We start from the raw sequence: 13,350 nt of genomic DNA, 5'->3' as shown, positions 1-13,350 counted from the left end.
GCTTAGTTTAAAGCATTTACATTCCTTATACAATGTTATTCTTCCATGCCTATCTGAAAGATAATGGTAGTAGTCATCGTGTGAGGCAGAAAGATCTTATAGCCTTATTGAATCTATAGTATTTTCTGGTACTCGAGACTCTATTAAACAGCTTAAATCCCATTCCATGTTTTTCTTGGCCGGGCTCATTTTCAGGTGTAACCATATCTGCAAGTCCCAGAGACAGAAGCCTGCAGCAGAACTTTTTTCCTCAAGAATTTGTGCCTCCTGAGAAGCCACCACCAAAGCAGCAATGGATACCCGATGACACTGAAACAATATGTATGGTTTGCAAAACTGAGCGCTTCACTATGGTAAGGAGCAAAAACGAAGTACAGGCATTCCTAGAACTGTGACCTTAATATGAGCACTTCCTCATGGTCTGTTTCCTAAGAGACCTGAGCTACTTTAGCAGGTTTGTCTGCATCACCATGGGCCCAGAAAAATTGCCAGTCCTTTGGTATTTAACCATTGGTTTCTATATAAAGTGGTCGAGGAGACTGGCAAGTTAGCTCCTTGCAGAGTTCTGTGAAGTGATAGAGCCTGAAGAGGAAATCCAGTCATCAGAGATAATATAACTATGGCATCTCAAAAATGTGTAACAAGAGCAGTATTAATGTTCCTAAAGGCTGTCTAGTTGACTCTGCTGGCAAGAAGTAACATGATCACTGTATGATTCAGATTGCAAGTTAGAAAATTAAATCTTTGCTGTTGGTTGCACTTTTCTAAAAACTATTGTTTCATGGAGTACTTGAGCAGCTACATTGGTGCTCTGAGGGAGAACATTAGTTTTCAGTTTTGCAGGTGTGCTGGCAGTCTGTTATCTTCTGCTGCATAGAAACAGTACTGATTTCTCAAAAGTATCTCTTGCTTTTGAATTTGGAAATTTCTAAGGTGGTATCAGAAAAACAGTCTAGAGCTTTTATGTACTTTTCCAGGACATGATCTAATTAGTTTTGTCATCAAAACTGGGATAACTTAACTAGTAGAAAGCCCAAGGCACTGCAAACATGTTTTAAATACTGGCCTGTGGCTTTGGGGTTTGATTTTTTTTTCTTTGCTATGCTTTCTTCAAAAAGGAATTTTAACAGGGAGAATCAAATCACTGTGTAATTCTCAAAAGCCTTATCCTGCATGGTGTTTCCACTCTTCAAATGGAATACGTTTACTCACGAGTGGAGAGAGACATAGGAGGGGACTTCAGTAAATTTTCTTTGTGGCTCATCCATGACCTCTTCTGCTTAGTTTAACAGGCGCCATCACTGCAGGCGCTGTGGCAGGCTGGTGTGCAGCTCTTGCTCCACCAAGAAAATGGAAATAGAAGCTTGCAGAGAAAATCTGTCTCGTGTATGTGATCAATGCTATAGCTACTACAACAGAGAACACGTGCCTGGCTTGGTGCAAGACACAAGCACGTAAGTCCTTCTTTCCTAGTTCTCCTCAGTTTTCAGCAGAGTGCATGAATGGAATGAGAGAGGCATTTGGATTTATCTGGGTAATGTAACATCAGCTATTTGGCCTCCAGCTGTTGGGATTTTCAGATTTGGTAAGTGTGGGAATGCTCCTTATGCCTAAGGTTACTTTTTGCATTGGAAAGAATATTGGAGAGCCAGGCAACAAATCCTTTAAGTATCAATAATTCTTTAAGCACCAATTAATCACTACCCTGAGAGTTCAATGCTTTGATGCAAAACATAGCACAAATTGCTACAGTGTGACAAAGTTCCTCCCAGTGTACTCAGCTCCTGGATTAATACTGCATGTTGACTAGCTCTGCTGAATATATCAGTGCTTTAGTTATTCTGTAATTGCTTGATTATGGCTCCTTGAACCCCTGGGAATTAAAAAGGAAGTTTCTGATTGGATAGGCTTTGAAACTGCCTTTAATAAAAAGGACAGATGTGATGACAGGTTTTCATGATGTGATGGCTTTCAGCTGAGAATCGGACTAAAATCCATTGTGTGTACACAGGCCAGCTGGTGAAAAGTGCAGCTGAAAAGAGTTTATTCTCTGTGACCTTGAGCAGGCTTGACAGGGTCACAGAGAGTAAGGTTTACCCTTTCCAGCCATGCTTCCAGCTGAATTTCCCCTTTTCTATTGAGCCTGCAGATATTTTCTATTGAGCCTGCAGATAACAGCATCTGCTATGGCAGTATCAGCAGGCTTCCTAGGAAAAGAACAATCTGTGCAGATCTGAAGGGGAACCTGTGAAGAAATAAGCAGTCACTTGCAGCTGAACAGTTTGTGTCAGAGTGGTTGCCTGCATTGCCAGATTATACCAGCAGTGCTCCACATTTGCGCTTGAATGCCTCTTGCCAGGCTTTAATTAATAATTGTCTGGGTATTTTTGTACTTGACCTGTTTGTATATCAAACCCAGCTAAATCTTAAGGACAGAGACTTGGATACCAAAGACTTCATTTTAGCTCTGACGTGTCCTGGTACAGGGCAGTTCTTATTCTCAGTGTCTGCTTTTTTATGATGTGTGCAGCAGTGCTGTTTTTACAGAAGGTTGTAAGAGCCAATTACTTACTGCAGTTGAAATGCAACAATACAGAGGCAGAATCATAGGTTTCCCAACAGAAGGGATTAGGGGCAGGGCAGTGTGTTGAAAATGACAGGTAGGGATAAGTGTTGGATTTTTACAAGACAGTGTCCTGAGAAGGGTAGCCATACTGATGTCTGCCTTAAAGCCATATTTTCCCCAGCGTGCTGGAGTAGGCATGATGGTTCTTTCTGTCATTTTATTACAGCAGAAAAGAAGATCAGGACCAAGTGGAAGGTAAGGAAGTGTCTGGTTTTTTTGAAGTGTCTGATTAACAGTTAGATACTGGAAGCTAGTTGCTGCTAAAGGGTGATCAAAACTATAGTTACAAAGTACCACTGATGGTTTTTGCATGTGCAAGCTGAAATTGAGCATTTCAAACTTTTGTGAATGGAAATTGAGACTTAGGTGAAATATCTGAGCCAGTATTGAATGTGTTGGATGGGTGTTACAGAAAGGAACTGAAAAAGAGTTGGAGAATCCACTTTTCATTCTAGAAACAGTCAGTGAGAGGCAGTGGTGTGAGCAGGAATCAATTAGCTCGCTACAGAGCAGTGCTGTGGGATCCTCTTTTTATGAACCATTACAGTACAATGCTGAGTACTGCTGTACTGTGCAGTGGTGTTTTATAACCCATGCTGCCTGGAGGTAGCACAGGATGAGACCCCTCTCATGGTTGTGTCCTGAGTTCCATCTCCTGTGTTGACTGTGTGAAAATAGTAATTGCATTTTGGTGCCTCAATTTCCAAATCTAATATCTTAAGCTTCAGGAATGATAACAAAATTTGACTTTTTCTCTGCCATTTTTCCTCAGGAGGTATTTCCGGGTTTTGGTATTTTGGGTGTTTCTGCAAAATTTTCCTACACTGATGTGAAGTTCTGTCAGAACAAGACAAAGTTATTTGGAGCACTTATAACAGTAGCATGAAACATGGTGCGAAATTTGCATTTGTGTAATAGCAAAGCAAATAAGAATATTTTTCCTTATTTGTTCCTTTTCTAAGTATGATGGGCTCTTTGAGAATTTTTTCCCCTGCTGTTGATGGAAGTTTGCTTTACTGGTACCTTTGTTCCAAGGCTGAAACAGCTGAAATTTCACTTCTGTGAAGCATTGCTGCATATCACTGGACCTATGTAATCCATTCAGTAAGAGTGGAAAAGAACAACGTGAAAATCGTCAGATTTAAGAGGGAAAGAGTTTTATTTTGCTTTTCTAACTTATCTGGTGGGACTGTGAAGAAGGTTTACGAAATATTTTCTAGCCTAGTTTATTTTTGCCAGTTCAGTTTCCAGTTCACCTTGGAAAAGTGCAAAGGGGATGTTGGATTTTGTTTTGGTTTGGTGGCTTTGGGTTTTTTTAAGTTCACCCTACAATTTTGGAGTTACTCAATACTCTAAAAAGGGATGTGAACTCTAAATGAGTGCATTTTGAGACTCCCTTTTTTTTCTGTTTTTGAGAGGAAGATGATTGGGGAAAGAATACCAAATTGTCGTTATTCTCAATTTCTTGGCATTGTGAGATTGGCCATTGTTTTTTTGGAACCACAGTCACAAACTTCAGCGTCAGAGGGCTTGTGTGCTCTCAGCTACACTCAGATGACAGACAGAATTTGATTTATAACTATTCTGGGTTATAAGTTTCAAAACAGTATTTCCTTGATCTGGACGAAAGAAATCTACTTTACACAGAAATTATATATCTTGAATCATTTCATCAGAACTCAAATTTTCTACAGTACTATTTTATAGGAAAATTTAATGTTACAAGTTAGGTCATCTTAAAATCTTTTGGCTCATGGATTCTTATCGTCAAATCACCTGAATTTTGAAAAGAACATACAGGCAGTTAAGTCAATTTATCCTTTCTTTTACAACTGTTTTTTATATTTTTCCCTTTGAGCTGAAATCCACAGCTCTCATATTTCCAGTTCTTCTCCTCAGAAATACTTAGTAAGTTGCCTGACGGAAGGCTAAAGAGGGAAGGCTGCTGTGCTTGATGCCCATTAGCATAAGAGTTAAAAAATAATTTGAAAATACATTACTGGAACCGGTTTTTGGTAGCAGTGACAGTAAATTTAGGCACGATTTGGCAGCCTACCGAGGGAAGGAATTGTTTCTGTGATCTGTGCTGGACATGTGATGCTGCCAGGAAATGTCACAATGAGAGGATTATAGATGGCTGTTTTTTGAGAGATAGCAATGTTCTGCGTTATGTATCCTTAGCTGGGTTTGTTGCTTCATGTGCAATGATTTTACCTGGTGTTTTCTTTTCTGCTGTAGAAACTTCCAATAATGAATATTCCACAGTGGTACGAATACCCAAGGCAACTGATCTTGAATGGATTTTTTCCCTGAATGAAGAGGAGAATGAAATTGTACGCAACGAATTTTATTATGAGCAGGTGAGGTCAGGACAGAGTCCAATATAAGCAGTTCACTGGAGAACTATCTCAATACCTATATTTGTCTGTCTTTCCTCAAATTGTCAGGCTCCCAGCTCTTCCTTGTGTATTGCTATCCTTAGCCTGCACAGTGACAGCATAGTGTGTGGCCACCAATTGATAGAACACTGCTGCAAGCTGTCTCAAGGGCTTACTAATCCTGAGGTGGATGCTGGACTCCTCATGGACATCATGAAGCAATTGCTCTTCAGTGCTAAAATGATGTTCGTAAAAGCTGGAAGGAGCCAGGACCTCGCTCTCTGTGACAGGTGACTTAATCAGATATTCACTAGGATGTATTGTGGTATTGTCAGGGGCATTATCTTTTTTCATTGAGGAGTGGAGGTGGAAGAGTTGTTTTGTGTTTGTACTGTGGATCAGTTTAAATGAGAAGTTCATAATGCAGGAAAAATGTGGGAGTTCAAATAGGAGAAGGTCAAGCAGTATGACTACTTAACAATTACTGAGAGAATTCTCTGGCTAGGAAGAAATGATTCACAAAGATGGGTACATATTTTACTTCTGATATTGTGTGATTTCAGTCTATATTTTAAAACAGGATTTTAAACCTGTGCTTCCTGAGAATGAATATTTTACACTTCATGTTTTGTCCTACAGAGTTTGAGGTGGCAGGTGTGATACATAAATTTCACTTTGATTTGGTAAGATATAGCTGGTATCTTCAGTCAGCATGTTACACTGAACATGGCAAAGAAGCCCCAAACAGTAACAAATACTCTGTATGATGGATAGAGAAACCTGGTGTCCTGGTGATCAGAAGCTACTGTCCTAAGAGTTGTCTTTGACATAAAGTTCTTTAATATGCAGTGATAGTGAAAGGATATGTATTTGTTTAACCTCTAGCTACATCAGCAAAGTGGATGTGTTGAATATTTTGGTTGCTGCTGCCTACCATCCAGTGCCCTCTTTGGATCAGATCCTTCTCCCAGCAGCGGTAACAAGATTGAGAAATCAGCTTTTGGAAGCAGAGTACTATGAACTAGCTATAGAGGTAATGCTGGTGGAGGGATGTCAGTGCTAATTCTTCTTTAGTGGCTTTTGCTTTCTCCCTCCTAAGTTCAGGTGGATGTGATGTATGAAATGGACATTATTTAAACAGTTACAAATTGAGATTAGTTTTCTAAACATGGAAGAAATAATTTTCTGAACACTGGAAAGAATTTTCTGAGATGGAGAAGTCCTGCTGTGGAGCAGGCTGCAGAAGGGCCTTGTTTCCTGGTGCAGTTAAGATTGGAATGGACTAACTGCAAGGAAGTCATTAAATGGAGGAGTCATGCAGCCAATAGAAGGGGTGAGACACCCTTTGTGGCAGGACTTTATCTGAAGCTTAAATGTTGGATTCTATTTGTAATCTGACTGCAGACATTGGTAAGGCACCTTTCCCAACCATTCACTTGGAAATTGGCAATGTTGGCAAATCTATACATCAGAGCTAATCTGAAGTAGTTTATCATCAGCTAATCCTGCTCCCAGGATTTTGTAAGTCTCTCTTTTTTGGCATTGCACTTCGTTAAATACAGGATTATGATACTACAAATAGTATTAAGATTTGTTAAGCAGTAATAAACAGCAAGAATAGATGACCTATTTGAATAGAAACAGTTTTTGTTTAAAAGCAGCTGAAAGAGCTTTAGGTCTACTAAATAAATTCAGGAATAAAATTTATCAGCAAAGTTGTGTGAAATAAAAAAAAATCTTGGCAGTTCACGAAGCATCTTCTGTTGCCTTTTTTAAAACCACAAATATGATGAATTCTGCTCTATAAAAATCATCTGCTTTAGAAAAGCAAATGTGAAAACGTCCTGGTTTAGAACTTAGGAACTGAAGTTTCCCAGATAAACAGTAGTTTAAACTTATGCAATAAAAAATAACCTCCACGTTTGGAGATCATGGGTATTTTGGTAGTTGGCCTTTTGTGCCAGTAATATGGAAATAATCAGTGCAGGTTTTTTATGTGTTTTTTTAGTTGTTTGTTTTTAATGGAAAATGTGCTCTGGGATGGGAAAGCTCAGAATCACGGATGGTGTGATAAGCCATTTTTTCCTATTTGCTGTACTGGGAATATTACTGTGTTGTAATATTAACAAATTATTTTGAATTCAGGTTTCTACAAAATCTGGTTTGGATCCAGGTGGAGCATGGCATGCCTGGGGCATGGCTTGCCTTAAAGCTGGAAATTTAACTTCAGCAAGAGAGAAGTTTAATCGATGTTTAAAGCCACCCATGGATCTAAACCAGCTGAACCATGGTTCAAGGCTGGTCCAGGATGTGGTACAGTACCTGGAGTCCACAGTGAAGCCAGTACTCATCACAGTAAGAATCTTCTTTGTCTGCTCTGAGGGGCTATGGCAAAGCCAAGTAATGATGGTTTAGTACACATTTTACAGCAGTGCATGTTACAGCAGCAGGTGTTTGGGTGTTTATTTTCCTTCTTTGTCATGGCTGTGTATTGCAAACTTGAGTATTGTTGAGAAATTTTTTAGCTGTTTCATGGCACTGAAGTGGTGCCTGAGAACCAGATCATTGGATTTTAGAGCAATTTGGGATATACTTTGTGGATGGAAAAGAGGCTGTACTGGATAATGTACTATTACTACGGTCTAAGGAAGCTAAACTCAATCCCAGCAGTATTTTGTGATGCTGAAGTGATGCAATTTTTCTGCTGAAACTCTGGTAACTTTGCGGAAATTCAATGACTTTTAAATGCTTTCCCACTCCTCTCATCAAAAACCTCTATTAAATGGTTTGGAATTCAGATTAGGTACCAAAAAAAATACTTTTTGTACTAAATAACTGCAGAATCATGGTGATGAAGGACCAAGTACCCATTTTAGGAGAATAAAAAAGACTCTTTGTACTGGGATGTTGAAGTAGCTGTTGACGCTGGAATTTTTTTAAAGTAAGCCTTCTACCTGTCCTTGGAAACAGCTATGCTGGGTACAGCAACATTCAGCACATCTGTTGATAGCAGGGTTCCAGTCTGGTGTCTATAAAAAGCATTGCTGGATTCTCAGTCCTCTGAAGTGTGAATTTTAAACGTATTTTAAAAACAATAGTAACAGAAATGCTCCAGGGCTAAGTGACAAGACCTATCTGAAAAGAAGGTTTTCTCTTGCTGATCACTTGCCATTGGTTCTCTGTGTTAATGGCAGGACGATGATTACTTTGCCACATTGAGGGAACTTGAAGCAACACTGAGGACAAGAAGTCTGTCTCTGGAGATGATGTGTGAGGGGAAGATTCAACACAACAGCTATTATCAGGAGTGCTTGTTCTATTTGCATAGTTATGGCACTAACTTGGCAATAATAAGCTTTTACATGAGGCATGACTGTATGAGAGAAGCACTGCTTCACTTGTTAAATAAGGTGAGTAATTAATTTTTCATCACTGAAACTGAAATTTCAAAAGCAGCAATGAGCATCATGCAGTGATGCAGGTGGTTTTCTGCACAGGAGTTTGCTGAGGTCCTGAAATGCTGTTACACAAACTGTCCAGTGACTGACAGGAATTCAGTGGGACAGAAGAACAACGTTGATCTTTACAGATCTAGAGAAGAGAACGTGCAGTTTTGATTCTTTTACAGAGGTCCTGCATCAACAGCATTTTGTCTTTTTCTTCTACAATGTTGAAAACCTGGGACTGTTGTCGTAGAGTTCACCTATGTTTGCATTTCTGTTACCATTAGGAATATAAGGGAATACAGAGGACAGAAGTCTAGGGAGCCCAAAATGTGGTTTCCAGCTCTCCCTTAAAGAAACTGCATAATACAAGAAGACAGAAGTATGGAGTAAACAGTTCTGTTGGTGCTAAACTACAGTTAAATCTAGAAATTATTCCAGGTTCTTATTTAGGCATTAAGGGTGCTTCTTAGGAGATCTCGATCTGTTACCTCTCACTAGCTTGTGAGAGTGTTTTCTTTGTTTCCTTTTCTAAGTTGCTGTGCTTGTGTTTGAATTACTGATTTTTTTAAATTTTATTATTTGAAATAACTCTTATTGAGAATGTGCAACTTGAAACACCAACTTCCATTATCTTTATCTGGCTATGAGGTTTATTAATGGAAAATTAAGTTGCCTTATCCGCTCTGCTTTCTCATTGTACTGTCAGTCATTCTAAGGTCTTGCAGTCACCTGCATATTGAATTACCTTTTAAAAGGTATCCTTTACATCAGTTTAAATCTGCTTTTAAAGAGAAGTTGTGTATTTTTACAATGTAGGTGATATAATTTAACCTCCTAAGTAGCAGACTTGGAAAATACTCTAGACAGACAATTTGATGTGGATGTTTTGGAAGAGGAATTGGTAGTAGTCATACAAACCAGAGAGGAGGATTTGTTCCCCTAAAGCTGTAAGGTACTAAGCTTCTGACTAAACATTGTGCAGTTGGTTTTTTGGAGACATTTTATATGTGCAGACATTGTCACTTGTATCTTACTCTGAGATACAAAAAAAAAATTCAAAAATTTAATATCAAGCCTTTTAAACATTTGTGGTGGCCCTGTTGACACATATTAATGTTACTGTGGAAAGAAGCACATGCGAGGCTGCATTTGCAAGACAGTCAAGAGGTCAAGGGAAGTAAATATCCCCCTCAGGTCACTATCTGGGAGGTTTCATCTGAATAACTGTGCCTAGTCCTGGATTCCCAAGTGGAAAACAGGCACTGTCAAAGTGAAGCAAGTCCAATTGAAGGCCACCAAAGTGTCTAGGGGCCTGAAACACCTGATGCTCAAGGAGAGTGATAGGGCTAGGTTTTTCCTGCTGGAAGAAAAGGCAAGAGTTTGTGCGGATTTCAGTGCTGTTTTCAGCTACCAAGTGGATGATTATCATGAAAATAGAGCCACGCTTATCTCATATGTGCCCAGTAAAAGGGTAGGAGGCAGTGGACACTATTGGGAGCAAGGGAAATTCCAACTGGATATAAAGAAAAAGGTTTTGAGTTTTTTTGGTGCATATATATAGACATGGGACCAGGGCCACAGGGAGGTTGTTGAATCACTCTACTTTGTCATGCTCAGAACTTGACTGGACAGGTCCAGAGCAGCATGACCTAACTTGGAAGTAATTCTTTGGGTGGGATTTTGAACAAAATAACGCCCAGAAATCCCTTCAAGTCTAAATTATTTATTAATTTTACCATCTCTGTCACTTTATATGCCTTTATATTATGTAAGGAAAATAAGCTATGGTGGCTTTGCTTCAAGCTGCTTTCTGTTTGTGTAGGAATCCCCATCAGAAGTGTTTATTGAAGGGATCTTCATTCCAAGTTATGAAAGTGGAAAACTGCATATGTTGGAGAACTTGCTGGAAACCATTGACCCAGGATTGGAAAGCTGGGGAGTCTACTTGATTGCAGCCTGCAAATACTTGCAGAGAAAGAACTATTACCATATTCTGTATGAACTACAGCAGTTCATGAAGGTAAGTTGAGGGGCAGTGTCGTCTCTTTCCATGAAATGCTGAATACTGTCAGACTTTTGGTTATTTACTTTTTTTTTAAGCCTGCATGCTGGACAAGTATATTTTTGCCTCTTTACATTCTTAGAAAACACAGGAAGGCCTGAGCCTTACTAAAGCTGACCTGATCCATGTAATGGATCTGGCAGATTGTATTAAAGAGAACAGAGCATTGCCTGCTTTGTGTGAGCCCTTTAGTGCAGACAGTGATGCTGAAGGTGGTGTCCTGTGGTCCCTCTTAGTGGTCAGTGTATTTCTTCCAGGATCACGTCCGTGCTGCAATGACCTGCATTAGATTTTTCACTCATGGCGCAAAGTCTTACACTGAACTTGGAGGAAAACAAACATGGCTTCTAAAGATCAAGGACCATCTCAAAGTCTATCTGCAGGAGGTCTCAAGAAGTGCAGGAAGGAAAAAAATGGCATTCACTTTTCGGAAGAAAATGTCTGCTACCGATGTGTCAAGGTATCTATAAACAAAAAGCTAAGTTTTAGGAGAGGTGAAATTCAGGCTTTAGACTTCAGGGTGCTTATTTGTTTCATTTAAGTTGGCTTTAGCTAACATTTACTGGTTGTCCTTGACCCAAATCTGCTTTTATGTAGTTACAAGTGTAAGATTCCCATCATTTTTCCCCCCAACAATTCAAACCAGGAGATGGACAGTTATTTCTATCAAAAGTATGTATGTCTATCAGACTATCCTCCTTTAATTTAAAAAACAGACAGGAACCCTACAGTGCATAGACGATTATACTTCAGTCCACAAGTTTGTTTTTTTTATTTTTTTTCCTCTCCAAAAGCAAGCAGCTTTGTAGTGCTTCACAGTCAACTGAGGTTTACTCCAAATACTGCACTACGTACAAGCAATAGGTGCTAGAGATAATTGGATTACTGTTTTCAAAAGTCAAAATGTAAATTTAGCCAGATCTCCCATGTACTTGAGGTTTTATATCTTGGTCTTCTTAGGGGATTTTCTTTCTTTTTTTTTAGGCTAGACTCTTAAACCTGGAGGGGTATGTGTGTGATGAGGTGAAAAAGCAGGAACAGTTATTTATTTGGGGAACCAGTTTCTCTGGCTCACTTCTTTGAAATTATGTGAATAATTTCTCAACTTCAGCTTATGATGCACGTTAAGTGCATAGATCTGAAAAGTAATATTGCTGCAGACTTTACAATGGACAAGGTCAAAAAGCAACTAAAATAATTGTTTATAAGTAAGTCTTCTTTGGAAAGGTATTGAAGAAATTAGTTCATATAAATAATAATTGACACTTTCCTTATTGCAGAATAAAGTCAGAATTTTTTCACTATCTAGGCACATCAACACAGTTGATCTGCAGATGGAAGTAACAAAGTTCCTGCATCAGTGTGAGAGCTCAGGAGCTTCTCAAATGACAGATTCCTCCTTGCCCACACTCTTTGGAAACAACAACATGAAAATGGATGTTGCTTGCAAGGTACTAATTGTTATTGTAAAAACACAGCTCTGTTTTTTATCAACAATACTAACTTACACATGAAGGTTACCAACTTACACATGTGTAAGGTTATTACACATGAATGCACCCCATCATTTATGAAAAATTCATGTTTTTCCTCAAAGTAGCAGAGAACATATGAGAATTTGGAGCTCATCTCCTCAAAGTTGAAATTTTCAGAGGCAGAGCATCCAAAATACAAATAGTAATATTTCTTTTGACTGTGCATCCCATTATGTTTGGAAGCAAGGCAAATAATGCTATAATTCTAACCATTCTTAACTTTGGCTCATCTCCATCTGTAAATTGCCTAACGTCCCTCAGGGAAGCAGTGTGTGACAATAGATCCTATAATTTGTTGTACTTCTTGGGATGGTGCTGTTTTCTATTGAAGTAATGCATTCCCAGACTTGTCTATGCCTCTTTTTTCAGGTCATATTGGAAGGCAAAAACATTGAGGAGGGGTTTGGGATTGCATTTAGAGTTCTCCAGGTATGGAAAAACTTGATATAACAAGCAGTATTATTACAAAGTAACTCCTGAAAGCAGCAGTTATTTAAACAAAAGCTTTTTTCCCCTCCAAGTGTATTTTAATCCCCGCAAGAGAAAAACTTGTTGAGAGGAAAGTCACAAGTTTAAGTCTTAGATGTCCATGTATTTGTGGAAGCTTGGTAAAGAAATGAAATTGCTGTTTTATTCAAATGTAGGACATTTCCAGAGTAATTGGGTCCTACAAAGGAATGAAGTACAGCTTTTCCTTTGCTGTAGACCTTGTTCAGTGTCTGAACTCTGGCAAACCACAATCATAGATGTGTGTAGAGACCTCTCACGTGGTAGCTCACTGCAGTTCATGACAGTCGTGCAAAGACAGTGAATAAATAAGGCCAGGGCTCTCTCTGTTCTATTGTCCTGATTTGGGAGCAAAATTAATTAACTGGAAACTCTCGCTGGGGACCTCTCATTCCTCATGTCTGGGTAGAAATTGAGTGATTATCAGTCAGCATAGCTCATGAGCCTCTAAGCTCTTCTGAGTGTTTCTCATTCATATAGTCCCAGACAGTAGAGCAGGGCACTTTTGGACAGAAGTGGTACACTGGAAGAGTATTTATGGATGTTCTTTTTTCTTTCATGGATGTGCAAGGCAGAACTCCTGTTTGTAGGGAGATGGAGAGCCTTGGATAAACAGCACTTCTGAGCAGCAGCAGCAGCCACTACCTCCAGTAAAAATGGAGCAGCGAGTCCAGCTGTTATCACTTCCATTTCCATCCTTTTTTTTCTTTACTTACTCATTGCAGGCTCAGTTCACAGCTTTTATCATCTCTTCCCTCATGTGGGTGGTGTACAGTGGTCAATTCCCTCCTCTTTG

General features: G+C 39.2%; 1 protein-coding gene across 3 annotated transcripts in view; it reads left to right on the top strand.

Moving 5' to 3' along the window:
* The window catches only part of ZFYVE26 (zinc finger FYVE-type containing 26), a 47,554-nt gene that overhangs the window by 29,381 nt on the left and 4,823 nt on the right, over nt 1–13,350 (top strand). For 2 of the 3 annotated variants that reach the window (XM_062495926.1, XM_062495925.1), the window contains exons 27-38: nt 196–353; nt 1,285–1,454; nt 2,793–2,821; nt 4,865–4,986; nt 5,074–5,294; nt 5,890–6,037; nt 7,150–7,359; nt 8,199–8,414; nt 10,273–10,470; nt 10,770–10,972; nt 11,822–11,963; nt 12,417–12,476. In XM_062495926.1, the coding sequence (XP_062351910.1) occupies nt 196–353; nt 1,285–1,454; nt 2,793–2,821; nt 4,865–4,986; nt 5,074–5,294; nt 5,890–6,037; nt 7,150–7,359; nt 8,199–8,414; nt 10,273–10,470; nt 10,770–10,972; nt 11,822–11,963; nt 12,417–12,476 (1,877 nt within the window). The remainder of the gene's footprint in view (nt 1–195; nt 354–1,284; nt 1,455–2,792; nt 2,822–4,864; nt 4,987–5,073; nt 5,295–5,889; nt 6,038–7,149; nt 7,360–8,198; nt 8,415–10,272; nt 10,471–10,769; nt 10,973–11,821; nt 11,964–12,416; nt 12,477–13,350) is intronic. The other variant, XM_062495928.1, reaches the window with a different exon arrangement.

Source organism: Cinclus cinclus, chromosome 6, assembly GCF_963662255.1.
Source record: "Cinclus cinclus chromosome 6, bCinCin1.1, whole genome shotgun sequence".
NCBI lineage: Eukaryota > Metazoa > Chordata > Aves > Passeriformes > Cinclidae > Cinclus > Cinclus cinclus.
The sequence above is the reverse complement of the archived record's forward strand: the minus strand, read 5'-3'. Positions and strand labels throughout refer to the sequence as shown.